At 43.7% G+C, this 19,177-nt stretch overlaps 3 protein-coding genes across 5 annotated transcripts; 1 reads left to right on the forward strand and 2 right to left on the reverse strand.

The window, feature by feature from the left end:
* The first annotated feature begins 17 nt into the window (after window positions 1–17).
* rogdi (rogdi atypical leucine zipper) lies at window positions 18–4,943 on the forward strand. Its single transcript, XM_047037790.1, has 11 exons — window positions 18–202; window positions 820–891; window positions 1,308–1,390; window positions 1,539–1,593; window positions 1,685–1,765; window positions 1,991–2,086; window positions 2,329–2,427; window positions 2,693–2,806; window positions 2,922–2,971; window positions 3,241–3,367; window positions 4,019–4,943. The coding sequence occupies exons 1-11, from the start codon at window positions 128–130 to the stop codon at window positions 4,058–4,060; spliced, it is 894 nt and encodes a 297-aa protein (XP_046893746.1). The 5' UTR covers window positions 18–127; the 3' UTR covers window positions 4,061–4,943.
* Window positions 4,944–5,431: 488 nt separating this feature from the next.
* LOC124479186 (centriolar coiled-coil protein of 110 kDa-like) lies at window positions 5,432–13,375 on the reverse strand. Of its 3 annotated transcripts, none has more exons than XM_047037788.1 (14): window positions 12,870–13,372; window positions 11,860–12,029; window positions 10,832–10,960; window positions 9,475–10,723; window positions 9,232–9,353; window positions 8,411–8,564; window positions 8,101–8,210; window positions 7,780–7,896; window positions 7,501–7,602; window positions 7,275–7,391; window positions 7,040–7,113; window positions 6,799–6,873; window positions 6,614–6,673; window positions 5,432–6,476 (listed from the first exon to the last, which is right to left on the reverse strand). In XM_047037788.1, the coding sequence occupies exons 2-14, from the start codon at window positions 12,004–12,006 to the stop codon at window positions 6,401–6,403; spliced, it is 2,532 nt and encodes an 843-aa protein (XP_046893744.1). In that variant the 5' UTR covers window positions 12,007–12,029; window positions 12,870–13,372; the 3' UTR covers window positions 5,432–6,400. The 3 variants fall into 3 exon arrangements, 2 of the variants coding, with proteins under 2 accessions (XP_046893744.1, XP_046893745.1); XM_047037789.1 differs by having other exon boundaries at window positions 9,475–10,720; window positions 12,870–13,370; XR_006957369.1 differs by lacking the exon at window positions 5,432–6,476 and having other exon boundaries at window positions 6,799–6,875; window positions 7,041–7,113; window positions 12,870–13,375.
* A 1,907-nt stretch (window positions 13,376–15,282) lies between these two features.
* Window positions 15,283–18,791, reverse strand: LOC124479188 (microsomal glutathione S-transferase 3-like). Its single transcript, XM_047037791.1, has 6 exons — window positions 18,553–18,791; window positions 16,816–16,940; window positions 16,098–16,171; window positions 15,945–16,002; window positions 15,771–15,843; window positions 15,283–15,677 (listed from the first exon to the last, which is right to left on the reverse strand). Exons 2-6 carry the CDS (start codon window positions 16,930–16,932, stop codon window positions 15,526–15,528), a joined length of 474 nt encoding a protein of 157 aa, XP_046893747.1. The 5' UTR covers window positions 16,933–16,940; window positions 18,553–18,791; the 3' UTR covers window positions 15,283–15,525.
* Window positions 18,792–19,177: the final 386 nt, after the last annotated feature.

Here is a 19,177-nt window from a genome sequence, read left to right on the forward strand (position 1 = left end):
TGCTCCTCTATAGAGGATTAGTGGGAGGAGCTCAGACAGAATCACAGTGTCAAACCTCTTGCAACCTACAGTCAAGCCTAAGATTGGTACCACTCTACACATAACTTGGACCTTTACATCATCCGCGATGCTGAATTCCCAGCGATCTTTATCTGAACTCCCAAAGATGTCAGCTGCAAGTCAAGCCGAGAGAGCTGTTTTGGTAAGCTGTGCGGCAGGAATATTCTTCAAGCTAAAATGAATAACTGACCCATGCATAGATAGCGGTCCAGTAAACGATGCTCACTGGTCAACTAACACAACAAGCCAGCCTGCAATTAAACTATGCAATTTATGTTTGATTTCGCACACTTTAAATGCGTTTGCTGGCTGGTTCGTAGATTGAAGCAGACGGAGGAACGTTTTTGTTTTTCAATACTGATTATTAAAAGCTTTTATTTTGTTAATCGTTTACTATGCTAATAGACGGGTAACCTATTGCAATTTGGCTACCAAATTTTTATTTAGGAATTTCCTATTCAGTTTTCCCGGTCTGCTGCTAAAAACAACTGCACAGTTCACATCTTTCCTGAATTGTGATGGTGTGTATGTTGTTATTGGGAGTGTGAAGCAGCTTCCAAGAAACTCGAGGTCCTTATATAAAGCTGTTTATATTTTGCATCGATTTGGATTATACAAATCCATTACTGCATGCCTGTCTATTACAGGTAGGTTTATCAGGTGTTTGGTATACTCACCATATTTAATAATCATGTATATATGTATCCGATAGATCTGTAGGCCTATATTGTTGATGGTCTTGTTTGTACAACTTCTTAGGAGGAGGAGTTCAACTGGCTGCTTAAGGAGGAGGTCCATGCAGTTCTAAAGCAGCTCCAGGATATTCTCAAGGTACAAATTATTACATAGACGATCTCTTTTTTTTAAACCTCCTTTTGGCCCTCTCCTCCATTTTCTGTGAACACTCATAATTTACATAGAGACGTGTTTCCTTCCCCTCTCTCTTCCTGCCTACTCGGTAAACATTGACTCTTGGACCAAGGGTTCAGTATAAAATCATTATACTGTTAGATTGTCTTAAGTGGCTGACATTTGTTGACCTTTGTGTGCCAGACATCAGAGGTTATCTTAAACATTTCAAAACGGTTAACCTTTTCTCATTCACAGTTTCTCATTCACATAGTTTTGTCATACATTGATCAATATTTCAGAATCTCCTACTTTTTTGTATTAAATAGATTTTTTCCTTCTTTTGCAAAACTGATCCTATCGTTGTCTAATATGGACATTTGCATTCTTGTCTACAGGAGGCATCTAGACGCTTCTCAATGCCTGTGTCAGGTCTAGACAGTCAACTCAAGCAGGAAAATTTCATCTTGGGTAGCTCAACGTATGTTCCAGCATGTGCACTTGAGTCTTAAAGAGACACACACTTCAGAGTCTGTTATCTTAGTGGCACTTGGTTGAACCTGGTTGAAGCTTTAGTTAGGTTAAATAAACAACTGGCATTTTGTATTGATGGAGGCTCTGTTTTTCAGCATGGATCAAGTGAAGGGAGTGCTGACCCTCCAGGGAGAGGCTCTGACTCAAGCTGTGAGTGACTTCTGTTGTGATATTTGAACCTTTCGTAACAGAATGTCTGGTCACGTTAGGCCTTTCCTATTAAACAATATCTCTTTTTTAGGACATCAATCTTAAAGTTGCCAAAAGCAGCCAAGTACTGCATTTTGCGTTCAGGGACGATAAGCAATGGAAATTACAGCAAGTAAGTCATTATACCAATGGATTCTCATCCTTCAATTCCCTCTCTTTCATATCATATGATATATTTAAAAAAAAAATCAGAATAAGACATTTAATAATGCAGTTTTATTATAATAAGTATGTTTTTTGTTTGTAACGTTGATACCACCACCTACAATCACGTACACTGTACATATACATACACTTGCAATATTTCTTTTCCTAAACCTGCCTGCCTCATTCTCAGATCCAGGATGCACGGAACCATGTGAACCAGGCTCTGCAGCTGCTGAGCAGCAGGGACAGCAGCTACCACTTTAAAACTGGCGCTGAGGTTAACAAGGTCTGTCACCATAGAACCACCATAGAACCACCCCCCCCCCCCCCCCCCTCCCTTCTGAGAATTGCTACCAGAAATACACTCATTCCATTCCACCTCTGGTGCTGGTAATTAGGTGCAAGAGGTTGAATTAAACTGAAAATTTCATGCAAGCAACAAGTCTTACTGAGACAGGAAAATATGTTAAGCTGTATTCATGTTCTGTTTGATATGACTAAATTCAATTTTATTTCTTGTTTTTGTAGCTGATGGATGCTGTGATGCTGCAGCTGACTAGGGCACGCAACCGCCTCACCACCCCAGCAACCATGACCCTGCCTGAACTAGCAACCAGCGGTCTGATGGTAAGTCTGCCACAGAATTCCACACAGTAGAATCAGACAGCGGACTCACTATATACTAATATTATACTCCCTCAAGACTCCCTCAGTACTGATCAAGTCAAGATAAGGCAAAGGCATTTACAATTGTGGTAGCTGGCTTCTGAACCTCTTGTTCCTAATCCTCTCAACTTCCATTTTTTACCACCCTCATTTCTTCTCATAATATCGTCTCTTTCTTTCTGTTCTGTTTCTTTCACACTCTTCCTGTCCCTTCCTCTTGACCCAGAAAATGTTTACTCCTCCGATGCCGGGGGATGTGATGGTGAACTTCTACATCAACCTGAGCAAGCTGTGTCTAACAGTATACCAGCTTCATGTGGTGCAGCCCAACACTACCAAGGCAAGACCTGAATGCTACTTTACCTTTATGAAGACACACCCACTGAAGGGAGTGTTCTATACAGTGTCCGAATGTGTTTTCACAGATTTTTTTTTTTTCATCTGTCTTTTCACAGAATTACAAGCCAGCGGGAAGCTCAGTGTTGCACAACCCTGGAGCTATGTTGTAAGTTCTGCTCTCCTGACATTACATGTATGCATTATTGTTCATAAATATTTGATTTGCATCTACCAATTTTCACATTTAATTCTCACATTTAACCCATTAAGACCGCATTCAACATTTCTCCTTGCATTACTTAAAGATCCAAGTTACGTTCTCTGAAGTGACATGCTCTTTGCAAAAACAACATCTCGACTGTTTTCATTGCTGAGTAGATTCCTAAGCCCAACACATGGAGCACTCATATCTCTTTCCATTCCTGTCTCCCTTAGTGAGCTTAACAACAATAGGTTTGAGGTGAGCCACGTTCATAAGGTGGAGTGTGTGGTTCCATGGCTGAATGACACCCTGGTTTTCTTCACCATCTCGCTGCAGCTCTGCCAACAACTCAAGGACAAGGTAGGTACTCTGGCAAAGTATGACTGGGCATAATGTTAGCAAGTGTAGATATTTCAGGTCATTTCAAAGTCCCTTGTTTATTCCTTATGTGATCCCAGTCTGATAGTGATGTTTGCCAGGGTAATATCCTCATATGCCCATGTTTGAGCAGTATAGGCACCAGCAGCCATTTTGATAAGTCATATATAACATATGTTCTGCCACACCAGTATTGGCCAGTATTGTTCCTGAGGAAGGGCAGTATGTGTACATTTTTGGTGTGGTCCAGTTTTGGTATGCTGATTTATAGGATACACATGTCTCTCCTGTGCAAATAGCAGGTCACACTTGTGGGTAGAGATAGGATAGCTAATTGGTTTGGCTTAGACGAGTGTGTGAGAGATATTTTGATACATTTAGATAATACAAAATGGTTGGGTAGTAAAAAAAATGTAAACATGTAGCATCAAAATTATGTCGAACATTTGTACCCCAAGGAAGTGGAAAAAGAAAACGTTCCACTCGTCATACTTTCAGTAAAAAAAATACATTAGATGGAAAAATATTGCATGTAAAAGTACATGACAGACTTTGTCTATATACAGTATAATCTTTACTAAGTCTGTATTCAGGAATGTCACATTTAACAGCATGTATTTCTGTTACTGGCAGATCTCGGTGTTCTCCAGTTTCTGGAATTACAGACCCTTCTAATCTACTGATGGGTTTTGGAAAAACAAGGCATTTGTGTGAATACCAATCCTGAATTCATAGGACCTATATAAAAGGGATATCCAGATTATATTGTTGTTCAGCATTTAATTATTACTATTTTTGTTTCAAATTCAATCATTGTTAATTAAGTGGTGAAGTGTTTGATTTACAGGAGATGCTGCATGAACCTATCCATCAGTGTTTCCCTGGTTGTAGGGACCACCACGTGTTAGCTGTCTGTGCTAATCTGAGTTAAGGTCTTGTTGAAAATGTCTTACTTGAACTCCTTATAAATTAAATAGGCAAATTCTTACTGAATGTATATATTTTTTTCATTGTATCGAATGAGGAAGAATTAAAAGAAGTTCCTTGTTCTTGTTAATCAGTACATCGTTTGAGGGCAGATGACCTGTCACTTACAACCCCTTTCCTTATTCTCTTTTAGGTGTAAAACACCACTTGTTAACACTAACTATATAATATTGTGATATGTATATGACATATAGTCCGGCTGTTAGAAAGACTGATTTTGTGAAGTGGTGCTTTGACCAACAAATCAATACAAAGAAAACAGTTCCACTATGGACAGCAAAATGGAAAGGCCTCAGTTATAAGCTAATGGATGTTTTATGTGTTCATTCCAAAGTTTTTTTCTTAAATGTGTCTTGTCTGCAACATGTTAGTATTTATTTATTTATCAATTATTTTTGCACTTGTGTTTTGTTCTGATGATTTACCTGTGAATCCAATAGTCATTCCACTGTTGAACAAATTACTCCAGTAAGTGTTAACAGAAACTGTTTTGAGATGCATACATAATATACAATTTGTTGACCATATAATCCATTGCCTGTGCAATAAATAAATGTTATATACACACATACGATACCTTTTCTGTCCTTTATTTCCACTATTACCACAAATACTGTATATTGTGAGATGATTTTATTAAATAAAGGTTGCATGCAACTCCTATTCACATGTATCTGTGAACTTTTGCTTTGGTGTTAAACTGTCAGCTGGCAAGCTTATTCAACCCTGCTAGCTATTTGACCATTGGTCAAAAAATGTCTCCTCTTCCAATTACAGTAAGAAAGGATGTCAACATTAACGGCTCCTAGCCAAGTTTAACAATGTTCAACACAAGAAACAAAGAGCTGAAGTGATCTACAATAAACCTCAGTAGCAGTGCTAGGCCAAGTACACCAATTTCTTGAAGATTTGTTTTATAATAAGAAAAAAAAGCTTTTTCCCACTGCCATTTCATCCCCCCATAAACCATCCAGTTCAGGAACTGGACAACCATTGTCCTTGACCTATTCACTCAGGTTTAAATATTTAAATACAGGTAAAACAAGTACATCCAGAGGATACAGTTGGTAAAGCAGCATGGTTTACTTCACACAGCAACATGAACAAGTAAGACAACAAAACAGGATTCCACTTCACATCTCCATCTGGTTTGGCATCTTGCTTTCAGCACTATACGATAACATTTTAACCTGTGTACACAACACACAGAACAGTTTTTTTAAGGTTTCAGACAACTTGAAAATGTTTAGCACCATTGAACGGGAGTTAACAAAGGCATGTACTGTAAAGGCTTAAACCTGTGTGCTAATATCCTACTCTGTGTATGTTGACATGTGTCACACCCGTAGTGAAATATGTTCTGCACTTTTATGGAACTGGAACTTTGTTATACAAATACACACTGGCAACTACACATTGTTTAAAAGATTACTACCTTTCACACGCTCCACTAAGGCATCTAGCAAATAAGGCTCACTAAGCAGAGACAGGCTACATTGTTATCAGTTTGGCAAAAGAGTATATAGGTACATTGGTATACATTCATAATATGTTTTATTGATTTATTATGATTAGTGGTATTCAATGGTAAAAAACATAACAATGGCATTAAAGTTATCAATCCTTCAGGTAGTATGTGCTGCGATAACTAGACTACAAATCACAAATACCAGTCAAATACATGAACCACTTGATAGTGGCCTAAGTGCATTTGAATTGTTACTGTCCACAGTATGGAACTTTGGGACTGTTGAAATTCTGCAGTTTGAATGTACCCTAAATCAAGTGCGCTCCAAGTTCTAGACAGCTCTTAGCAAACAGCATTGGGCCCAAGTCTGCTGCATTCCACGCAGTTGAAAAGACCCAGAGGGAGGACTTTGTGAAGGTTAGCCAGCGTTGGGCTTGAGTTGGGAGAGGGGGGGGGGGGGGCTAGCAGCAGTGGGGTTGTTGGCGGTAGAGCAGCACAGGGACCGGGAGAGGTGTCGGAGATTATGTTTCTGGAGTGGGGGGTGGTGGGGGGTCGTCCTGCTAGCCTAGAGAGTGGTGCTTCTTCATGCTGTCTGAGCGCCTCACGCGTTCCTCGGGGGTTTTCCTGTACCAGCTCCTGATAGACAGACGGTGGGGGGGGGGGGGGGGGGGGGGGGGGGGGGCACAAGTGGACACAAAGGCAAACAAGTATGGGTATTGAACTGTGATTTGATCAGTGCGTAGGAAATCGAGGAAAGAAGGCTCTGTTCTCACCCTTGCCGGTTGAGCTGGCCAGGGACAGGGGCGTTTTGGCCTTGGCTTGGCTTCAGGATCCTTGGGAGAGAGAGAGACAGAGGAACAAAGAAGAGAGAGAGTCATGTAGGGAGGTTGGCGGCATACTGCTCCCTTCAAATAGCCATGGGCAGAAAAGCTGAAGAAACAGTCTCAGTGCTGGGTACCTGTTGGCTGGGGGGCTCTTTGGCTTCTGATGCAACTTCCTGGCTGGTCCTGGAGATTCACCAACCCTGGAGGAGCTAAACAAAAACGTCCACACCATAACTATATTTGATTCGATGTGAGCTGCTACATTATACCTGATGATATCATACCATATCATACCATAGATTCCACCAACTCGGTGGATATGGTGCCTCTCTATGCATCTCTTTCCCCCTCTATGCATCTCTCTCCCCCTCTCACCTTTTTTTTCTGTCCAGGGACCTCTGCGTAGCAGCGGACAGTGTCATTCTCTCCTTGGGACTCTTGGCTTTCTCCTGCAGTCCACACACACACACACACAGTTAGCACATTCATGTCATGCAAGAAACACTAAATCTAGGACTTCATAACAGGAACAGAACGAGTTCACGTCGACTGTGTCATGTTTTATGACCGAATCGCACAAGAGCAACTAAGAAATGGAGGGGGAGGTCACCATCTCTCGTAGTTTCCTCTCTGTGCGGACCTCTCGGTCCTGCTGCAACAGAGCCAGACGCTCCTCCAGGGGCATCTCAAAGAAGATGTCGTGGACATCGTACCGAGCCGCGCGCAGCTGAGAGAGTGGACGGACACACGCACACAAGCAGTCCCATGACTCTCCTCAAGCTTTTATTGTTTGGTCCGTTTGTCCGTGTGTGCGAGTGCGTGCGTGTGTTTGGTACCTGGGCTCTAACTCTCTCCTGTAGGGAGAGGTCCTGCGGTGTGATTGGCCCTTGCTTCTGAGGAGCTTCGGTTTGGAACGAGCGGATGAACTCCTGTGTGTCCTGGAGAGACACACACATAGACATACACGTGCACACGCACACGACTGTCAAGCTAAAATCATGCAACTGATGAATCCGAAAATCAACAAGGACATTCCGTGAATTCCATACGCATGGGTAGACTACATATACTTTCGGTACGCACACGCACGTGTCTGTGTGCGTGAGTTTAGTCACCTGCACGGTCTGGCGCAGGTGTTTGACCTTCTCTGTTTGAAGCAGCCTGCGCGTAAGGAAGCCTCGTGTGATGGCAGCCAGTCTACACAACGCCCTCTGCTGTCCAGACGTCATAGCCTGAGGAGACAAACGGAGACCTATCAGATCAGACTGTATGCACATGCGTGCACACACACACACACACACACACACAAAGAAGATATTGAATTAGTGGGTGGAAGCTCAGAGAAACACACAGATTGCAATGCAAACACTTGCAAACGTGCACACACAAACACGCATGTGAGACACACACACATACATACAGAGACAAATACACACCTGACTAAGCCTTCCCCAGGACTTGCTGCTCCCCCATGTGGGCCCCCACAAGTAGACAGGGGTCTGGAGACAGGGGGAGGACACACCTGAGCTGAGAGGAGAGGGGGAACCTACAGAGAGAGAGAGACATAGAGAGAGACAGAGAGAGAGAGAGACAAACATAGAGAGAGACAGAGACAGAGAGAGAGAGAGAGAGAGAGAGAGACAGGGGGGGAGGTCACAAGGCTATTCAAGTCACCAGTTAAAGGTAACAAATACTATTGCTCAACAGCTTGTAAGCGATCTACAAGTAATCATGGGGACACCCTACCCATGCTTGTCATACTATGTCCTGGTGACCTATCAGCAGGGCTTTGGGCGGGGCTAAGGCTAGGGCAGACAGGGCTGACAGCAGGATAGCTGTCAATCCCAGACCTCCGGTCACAGACCTGCTGCCTGAGACTCCTCTCCTTCACCTCCAGCTCCTGTCAACACGGACATGCACACGCACACACACAGGAATCAAATCCAAATGTATTTGTATAGCCCTTTTTACAAGCAATGTCACAGTGGGTTTCACATACGCCCATAGATCTGCACCTCAACCAACCTAAACCCTCAAGAGGGAATATCACCTCTCCCTACTGACCAGCCAAAGAATGTGAAGCTTTGTTCCTTAGGCAAAGAGTAGGACAAGATAGCATTCATTCTTTGTCAGTACATACATTCTCCACGACATTCCATCAGTGACTTTCAAATATCTTTCTGTGCACTCTCACCTTTTTACCAGAGGTAAAGTGACACGTTTTTCTTCTTCAAGAGTGAATGCACAAGACATTATTTACTACTTATGAAAACTGTCAGATACTGCAATGTGCTTGCACTTCATAATCCACAGTGATGCCACATCCAGAATCGAACCGGCAACCTTCTGATTAATAGCCCGATTCCCTAACCGCTCAGCCAGCTGACACTAACTCTTTTGGTGTACTGGTGGGTGGTGTCCGACCGATTGCGGTGGGCCGGTCTGAGCAAAAATACCAGGGCCATTTTTTTGTCCCAGTCCAGCCCTGATTTAAACACACCATTTGGAGAAAAAAAAAACTGTTGTGTCACATTAGACACATTTGTGGTGTAATTCCCCATACTCACCTGATGGAGGCGCTGTTGCTCCTTCTCCTGCTCAGCGATCAGCAGGGACATCTGCAGGACATGTTCCTCCTCCAGACGCCGCTGCATGTCCCCTAGAGCCTGCATGCGCCGCTGGGTCTCCTCTGACAAACACACAAACGGTTTATATACAAATAGAAGACACAAGTGAATTTAATGTAGAACAGACTAATACACAGGACGAACACATCCACGCTCTCTCTCTCAGTGAACTAGCCATCTCACCCGTCTTGTCCTGCTCCTCCAGGGTGTGGCCGAGGGCCACAGGAGTCTGTCGGCCATCTTGTGGCCCCTTTGTGCCCTCAGCCTCCAGCCTCATCCTCACGTGGCCCAGGGAGAGGTCAGAGGTGACGTGGGGCCTCGGCAGCGATGGCGCGGGGTTCTCCACTTCGTACGACTGGTTGAGAGGGGCGGTGGTGGGGCGGCGGCTAGGGGCCAGGCGTGGCACACCTCCCATGAATCTCGGGAGTCGTTCCTGACTGCGGTCTGGGGCGGGAGGAGGGGAGGAACTGTGGAGCTGACTGTCCAGGGTGTGGCAACGCCGGCGGAAACCAGAGCTGAGGATGTCATGGGCCAGTGCGCCGGGAACGTGGCCGTTGACAGGACTGCTGGTCTCTCTGAGTGGGCTGGTGGCACAGTGACTCGACCGCCGGCTACTGTTCCCGCTGCCTCCACTGCTACCCACCAGCCCCCAGTGATCAGGTATCCTCAGCCCCGCAGTGGTGGCCTCCTCCCAGGTTGCCATAGCTCCACCCTCCCCAGACCTCCCCAAACCTCTGGGGATGAGGTCGGCCGGGCCAATGGGGAAGGAGATGTGGATGTTGCCGGCGGAGACGGGGCGTGGTCTGCGTCGGTGGGGGCGGGGACTGAGGCTGGGCTCCGGGCTGGGGAGGCTGGCGAAGAGGTCAGAGGGGCTTGGAGAGAGGCAGGAGGACTGGTGGTCGTGGGAGTCACACCCAGCCTGGTACTGGGCATTGGTTTGGGTCTGATAATGGCTCATATTTTGAGTCTGGTTCTGGTGTGGGCTGAGAGGACGCAGGTAGCTTCCCCGCTCAACACCGGTGTCTCCCAGCAGACTGCGGCCCTCATTCGCCTTGTCCGATAGGCTCTCGGGTGGGGGAGGCGCTGGGGGCGTCTGTACCATCCTACCGGCGACCTTTGACCCCTTCTGACCCCTCTCCTTCTCCACATACTCCCTGGACCGTCTCAACAGGCTCTCCAGACTTCCATCCAGCTCATTCCTCTCCCCCACCTCCATCTCTCCCCCGTAACCGTTGAGGTGTGGTGGCGGGTGCTCCGGGTGGGGGGCGATGAGTCTCTCACCCACACCTGCTCTCGCTCCACCCCCCCTGGGGAACTCGGGGAGGTCAGTGACCAGGGTATAACCATTCACAGTTTCAGGTTTGGGGGCAGGAGAGTACTGAGGTGTTGAAGGCAGCTGCTTTATCTCCACGTCAGGCACTTTGTGCATCTGCTGGGAAATACAGGATCGTTGTATCTCTGAAGTGACATGTAAAACTGTTCAGAGCATATCAACGTATGCCTGGTGACTTATCTGTGTTCAGGCGGGTGTGAGACTGACCTGAACATGGTCCAGTATGTTCTGGACCCGGATCAGAAGGTTGGACCTTTTGAGTGTTTGTCTGTCCACCTCCAGTTGGACAGCCTTCTGTCTGTGGTCTGCCATCTCCCTCCTCAGTTCTTCGCGCAACTGGGTAGGGGGAACACACACACGTTGGAATCAAATAAGTGTATCTACATTTTACATTTTAGTCATTTAGCAGACGCTCTTATCCAGAGCGACTTACAGTAAGTACAGGGACATTCCCCCGAGGCAAGTAGGGTGAAGTTGAAGTGCCTTGCCCAAGGACACAACATCATTTGGCACGGCCGGGAATCGAACCGACAACCTCCTGATTCCTGGTCTATTCATAGCCTAAACTCCCAGTTAGAACGTGGAAAACATTGGATGACTTCTTAAATCCATTTGGAAAATAATTAAGCCTGTGAGCCCCCCCACCACCCTCCTCAACACAGCTGACTCCTCAGCTAACAGCTAGCCAACTCAATTGGGCAGCTGTCGACCATGAGCACCAGATGAATCCGCCTGACTGAAATGAATCCTTCTTGTTGTTCCTCCACTCTAGCTCTCTGCCCTATCTCGCAGTCCAGCTGCTCATCCAATTACATGTTTCGAAAACGGAACAACAAGGTTCAGCCCCAAAAAGTTGCCACAGCACTTTTGACACATTTTTATCTCAGCCAACGGACGTTTTGTTCTACGGTGGTGTTGTCTGTGACACTGTAACCAAACAAGCGATGGCTCATTAGGTTTTGGTAACCATGCAACTGAAAGTTATAAAACACTAGTCGCTGGTCAAGACTGCACAATACACAAACACATGCAAAGTTTCCTTGGAAACAAAACATGTTGTTATCAGAAAGCAGTCATCCATCATGTCGTCAAACTACTCTAAACCGTAGCTTAATATAGCTTTTGAATTTTCCAAACAAGTATGCATATATAATAAAATTAGACACTGCTGTCTATTTCAACAGAGTCCTGCATTAAATCATATAGCTTTTCGATCCTCTGGACTAGATACTTACCAGAGGTGGCAGTACCGCCCTTCCATGGAAGCGAATGGTGGAGTGGGGATCCTGGGATGGGAGTGGCACACCAACTGTCCTCATGGCCTGTCCCTCCGCCTGCAGTCTGGCCAGACTCCGCTGACAGAACTCTTCATAGCTTTCCATCCTTAGGCTCCCACCTCCAAACACTGCAAACGAAACACAAATGCAAAGGTAACAACAAAGCCAAACCGATGCATATACACTGTGCTGCTGAGATTGGCATTTCACAAAGCAGGCGAGCTTAGGCTGAGGCTGGCTACTTTGAGCCAGAAGCCTCACTGTTGTGGAATATTGGGTGTGCGTGCTTGTGTGTGTTTGCTTGCGTGTGTGTCTGAAGGCGTGGGTTGGTTGCCCTAGGTATCTATCCTTCGATTCATAAAGATATGCACAGCAACTGGAAGAGCAAGACAAAACATACAATAGATGGTCTGTCCTTAGTTACTGTTTTAATCGCACTCATCACATTCCATCCATTCTATTCTCAGACGCAAGGGCAGTGAGAGGCTCCATGTTTACTCAAAGTGAATAGAAAATTGTACGTCTGATCAATAGTGTTGCTTTTCCAGAAATGCTTTAGAGCAGTATCATACCATTAGCTTCCGAACAACTTGAAACTGTAGCGTGATGGCTTGGTATGATGGTAAATGAGCATTTAGGAGAGCTAAGCTTTGAATGTACTAGTATCTGAGACCAGTGGACACATACGTCGAGGCATGCATGAATGTCTAGTTGATAAATACAATTACAATACGGTATTACATTTACAGTAGCCTAGTGCTGCTTAGCAACAGACCAAACTATTCAGTGTACATGTAGGTTAGCTAGCTATTATCCTACTAGCTACGGTAGAGACTGCTGTAGTTAAATGAAAATTGCACCTACTCACTCGAGCCCTAATCTCTGACTTTCCCTAAATACGTCAAGTAGACACCTTGGTAGCTGGTATACCAATCTAGTTATGAAAATTAATTGTTCGGTATGCTTACCTGCTTGGTCACAAATAGGTTCCTCGCTTTGCTGTACTGACTGGGTACTGCTGTGCCCAGATGGTGAATGACGGTTGATGCTAGCAGCCTGAGTCCATGCCCATCCCCTCCTCTTCACAACACCGGTTTCTGACGTGCCTCATACGGTGGAAATATAAGCCTATCGTGATTAGGAAATGGCGATGTGTTTGGTTATTTGTGTAGAGCTAGGTACACTGAAATGTTTTTCATTATCAGGATAAAGAGTGAAAATGAGAAATGCTTCTTATCTCAGACTTGCCTCAAATGGTCCTCTTCATCTACTGTACCTCTTCCGGGGCCGAAACAGCGACTCCCAGAGTCCAAAAGAAATATTTTTCTATGGCTCTGGCGACTCCTACTCTTGCATAATTGAATATTTACAGATTTACAGTTTTATTTTTTGTATTTTTGTTCATGAGTCATGTCGTTACATGTTTAACACATAGGCTATTTGCATAGGTTACCGTTTCTTATCTATTATTTATTTGCTTTTACATTCGATTGTATACATTAACATCGTGCAACTCACAAGCTACCGAATGTGAAATATAATAAATAACTTCAGTAGGCCTATGCAACAGACCATAAAATAATCGATGTTATAGCCTATCTGGTAAGTCCAACCGTTTATGTCTACATAAATGCATGAACGAAATTTGAAGTGTCTAGTATTCCACATAGGCCTAGGCGATTTTACAGCGGGTGCAGGGGGTGCACTTGCACCCTGTACTGTTGGGATGAAAAAATTTACTTTTCAAATTAATGTAAAAAAAAAAAAACGATTACACGATTTTTTTTTTTAAAGTCATGTCAGAGTTGTATGTTCTATCATGGTTTGTTGTACTTTTATGATTATTTTATTAATTTTAAGATCTACTTTTCATTTTGAACATGTTTTTGTAGGATTAAATATTCTACCAAATCACTTTGCACCCATAGTTTTCAATATAATCCCAATGGAGGGATCAGACCAGAGACTCTGTCCTCCTCTCGACCACGCCCCAACACCACTTCCTCTCTCCCCCCTGTCCCCACCGAGGGAAGAATGGACACGGAAAAGGCCAGACCTCACCACTGTGACCAGTGTGGGAAAAGCTTCAGTCATTCAGGAAACTTAAAGAAACACCAGCGTGTTCACTCAGGAGAGAAGCCGTACCACTGTGACCAGTGTGGGAAGAGCTTCAGTCGGTCAGGAAACTGGTGCTCAATCAGTACAGTAGTACAGTATTGCCTTTGGACTGTTCTGTAGGACTATACAAATTAAGTATGTTTCAAGTATTTGGGAAATATATTCAGTCTACACAGTATTTTACTATTTGTTTGGCAGAACTTAAAGATTAGCAACACAAGGTGGTCAGGAACGTCTTCTGTCTCTTGAACAGGAAACTGAAATCATTAACATGATCCTAGAAAATAACGCCATAACATTAGGGTAAATACAAAGAAAAATAATAATAATGTATCTATACAATACATTTTTCTGTTTTGTATGTAGACCACTGTATGTGCAACTTTGTGTTGGTTGGGATGCACACTGTGTACAGTGTCTTTTTGGGAAAAATAAAATATATTTGTTACCGTGTTTTTGTGTGTTCTGAGTATAAAAACAATATCCTCAAATATTTTACAACACACTTATGTATGTACTGTCTGTAACACTGAACAAAAAAAAGTCCTAAATCATTATGATGAATGGAGAAGTGTTTTCCAGTAGAAAGAGTAGACATGCAGTAACGGGGAAGTGAAATTACGACACATTCCTTGGTTACATGTTGTGTGATGCACGTGCCAAAACAAATTATGCTTACATCATTTAAAATGTGTTCCTTGTGGTTTAGGGGTACAGTATAAGGATTATTTCCTTTTTCAGAATAAAATGGAAGTGCTCTGTATGTGCATGTTCATTGTCGTCGTCGTCGTCGTCATCTGCCGCTTGTCCGGGGATCGGGTCGCGGGGGCAGCGACCTAAGCAGGGAGGCCCAGACTTCCCTCCCCCCGGCCACTTCCGCCAGCTCTTCCTGGGGGACCCCAAGGCGTTCCCAGGCCAGCTGAGAGACATAGTCCCTCCAGCGTGTCCTGGGTCTTCCCCGGGGCCTCTTCCCAGTGTGTTCATTGTGTTTATGAATAAACACAATTCATATCTGGATTCATATCTTTCCTTGTCTTATTGTATTTTCATTCTTTGTATATATTTATAATGCCTGCATAGAGTGTGTTTAAACAAGTGAAAGTGGACTTGCAGGTTGGATTGGTGAGGACAGCCACCCTCACAGACCACAAAGAAAAGTCTCCCTGCACACCATTTCAAACAGGTCTGCATTCCATCTCCACCCAGCCCAAGTCAAAGCTGATTGAACAACTCCTAAGTATCATATGGAAAGTCACTCATATAGTACATTCATATATTTATTATAATTGTAATCATTTAAAAGTGTCAGTATTAAAATGGATATTGATATTGATACTTCAATAAAGATTACACTGCAATAGTCAGTTTTTCCATATTTGGACCTTCTGGAGTTGTACCAATGGCAACAAAACACAACATAAAAAAATAGGGTTATAACTGACATTCTGCACCTCTATGAAGTTCCTGTCTTGTTGTGACAGTAGCACTCTCTCTGAGTTGGGACCTTCAGGCCACAGGCAGTAAAGGAGCGCCCCCCATCCCGGGGAATCTCCTAGGCCGACTCCAGCCCAAGAGGGTTCTGCCAAAGTTGACTGTGGTCAGCATCATGCCCAACAGAGCCAGGTTACCAAACGAGCCTCTCATCCTCTTCTTGGGATCTGGGTGAATTAGGTGGAGAAAAAGGGCCTTCTAATTAACTAGATACGACCTTATAATGATGATGATGTCTTGCATCCCAGGCCAGCCCTTACCTCCAGTGGAGTACCCATGTGCGTAGATCTCCCTGCTTATAACCCATACCATCCCAAGACCACTGACCAGCCGCTGCAACACACCAAACACGCCATTCATAGCACAAGTACAGAGCTCTGTCTGATTAGAGAAGTCAATCTAACATCACGATGACAGAACAAATGTCAACTCACAGGATTATATAGACCACCCACGGCGAGGCAGAAAAGGAAGGCAGGGTACAACTCCAGACTGTAGAGAATGATTAAGAACTAGATCATTCTAAACTGGGACGACAAAACATATATATTCTTGATTACGTTCAGTGAATGACTAAGGTGACGTACGTGTTTAGGTGGGCACGTTGGATACAGTTGAAGATGTTTCCAGTCTCTGGGTCGTCACTGTACATCTGAGGATACTGCTCAAAACAGAACACAGAACAGTTTGTGAATGGGCGTGAATCATCAAATCAAATTGGATTTGTAAAGCAGTGTCACAGAGGGCTTCCCAGATGCCCACAGATTGGCCCCTATAACCGGTCTAAACCTTTAAGAAGAAAAGGAAAAACTCCTTGGGAGGTGAAACTCAGTGCGGGATCCACTTCTCCAGAAACAGAGGTGCAGACCATAGTCTGAATTCAATTTTCAAGTGAATGGACCGTGAAGAAACAGACCTTCAAAGTTCTGAATTAGTAGCGTATTTGGTGTTGCTGTATTGGCATTTGTCATTTTGGGCACTGGTCAGCTACAGGGTTTGGAAGGTATAGAATCAGTATTACACCACAGGATGGTCAGATAGGGACCAGGGACCAGGAGATCATTATCAATATAATTAAAAAGGGACTTTCAAAACAACAGGGGCATCAGGCCAGGTATTATCATTTAAACACCTGTAGCCTACCTTATTGTGCAATTTCCCCCTATGATTAATAAAGTGCTCTTCCACTCTACTGCTTTCTTATAATGAGTAAATAAAATACACCCAGTTGGTCAAATGAAACACTTTGTGTAGCAGACACCTTTATTTGTTTGATGTAGTTTAGGCTATGATTCCACAACTTACGTGAACTTTGTACTTCTTGCGTGCTTTTCCAACTTTCAGGGCAAGGTGACCAATCATGATCATACTGGCAACACCAGTGATTGCCACATATCCATAATCTTTGGATAACACCACCATTCTGTTATCTGAAAGAAGTAAATGCATTTTGTTACTATTCTATATGTTTAAAACACTTTTAAAAACTAATCCTGAATAACTCATGTCACTACAAACAGGCAGTTGATGCAATAGAAAGTTGGTTAAGCTATTTAAAACGATGCATTGTATATTGATGGCAGCTATGCATCTTGAATGTCCAACAACAATACTGAGTATGATCTCTACTGAAATGTGATATTGTTATTAAGACATTGTTTGCCATTTCAACGCAATGCCGAAAAGGCAAGGGCCGGTGTTACGTCCCAACTGGTTCCCAATTCAACTGGTTCCCCAGCTGTGCGTGCACCTATCAGTCCGCCTCCATCACCAGATTCGTCACAAATTCGCAAACATATTACTGGCGATTTTCAAGTCGGATCTCATATTTGCTGCGGCAAATATGAAAGTAGGCCAATAGCCTACGTGCGCACTACATTAGGCTACCATTTGCGACAAAATAAATGGAGACAAAATAAAACATTTGCAGGCTCGCATGAAGTGGGATTCGATCCCACTAGAGCAAAAATACGTTCACACGTAAGTCCGTTGACTTACACCGCGTGCCATATCAGATCTGAGATGCAAGCAATATGATTACGTACTTGTCAACTAAGTTGGCCTTCAGGTAACATTTTGATTTGGCTTCTTCTGAATCAACTGGTTCCCATAGACACTACCCGAATGTAGGCTACTAATCACGTATTTGGGGTTGTTGCGAGGCAATAGCCGTATTTACCACGACATCAAAGCTCCTTCTGACACCACATATTAAAAATTCATACGAAGAACGTCGCTGCTAACCCAGACAATACGATCAAAATACGCGTAACACAACATGGAAACATTCGTTTCCTATGCGATTTGTGTAGCCTATGGCTGAGTGTTTCTTCGCTATATCTTTTGAAATCAATTCATTTCATAATTGAATATTCTGAACAAATGTAGTGAGCGCTACATTACAGCCAAGCACACCATAATAAATGGAAGCTAAGAAAATAAAAGATTCGAGTTGGATTCGATACCACGAGCAAAAAACACCTGCATTATTACAAACCTTTTGCATTATACCGTAAGCCACTGAAAGCACATGCGTGAATCAGTCACGAAATTTTTAACAAAGTTGGCCTTCAGGCAACATGTTGTTTTGGTTCTTCTGAATCAACTAGTTACCGTAGACACCACCCGAATGTAGGCTAGAGGGATCGAATCCCACTTCATGCGAGCCTGCAAATGTTTTATTTTGTCTCCATTTATTTTGTCGCAAATGGTAGCCTAATGTAGTGCGCACGTAGGCTATTGGCCTACTTTCATATTTGCCGCAGCAAATATGAGATCCGACTTGAAAATCGCCAGTAATATGTTTGCGAATTTGTGACGAATCTGGTGATGGAGGCGGACTGATAGGTGCACGCACAGCTGGGGAACCAGTTGAATTGGGAACCAGTTGGGACGTAACACCGGGTTTCCCAGATTCGTTAAGAAGCTCTTAACGCTAAGAGCGTTTTAAGAACGTTCCAAGGACGCTCTCGAACGCTCTTAGAACGTTCTTAAGAAGATCTTAGCATTAAGAGCTCCAGAATGTGGATTTGAATTACTTACTTCCGTATCCAAGTAGCTATAGCCTCGACGACAGCCGCAGATGTGATCAAAAAACTCCAAATTTTGATGGGATTATTTCTATAAATTAGGCTACTTCATGAATCCGATAAACAGGCCCTCAATGCTATTGGCAAAGTATCGAAACAAGGAAGGAGCACAATGCTTACAGAGGCGTGTAAACAAATGGTGAATGGCGTGGCACGCCCCTCCTTCAGTGTGTTACAGTTCATCGTATCAAAGGGTCATAGCGAGGAAAAATACCGACAGAACAGAATAGAAGTAATATATTAATGACAGATTTAACTAATTTCTGATAAATGGGACTCGTTGCCTTGGAAAATATAAATATGTATTTTCTTATTAGAAGATTAAGTACCTTAATGAATAAAATGGTTGTTAGTTTTTTTAAGACTGCATATACAAATTAATTAATTAATTAAAATGGTGAACTTACCTTTTCGCTACTCTGTTGTCTAGTCTTATCAATCTTATCTGCTCTTATCAAAAGCATATGCTTGGATGCGTGTAGCCTATCACAGTGACAATTGCATGATATTTACTACCCTGATTTTTCATAGCTATCGTTTGTAGGTCAAGGTGTGTTTGTTCTACCAGTCAGACACTT

This window comes from Hypomesus transpacificus, chromosome 17 (genome assembly GCF_021917145.1).
Source record: "Hypomesus transpacificus isolate Combined female chromosome 17, fHypTra1, whole genome shotgun sequence".
Taxonomy (NCBI): domain Eukaryota; kingdom Metazoa; phylum Chordata; class Actinopteri; order Osmeriformes; family Osmeridae; genus Hypomesus; species Hypomesus transpacificus.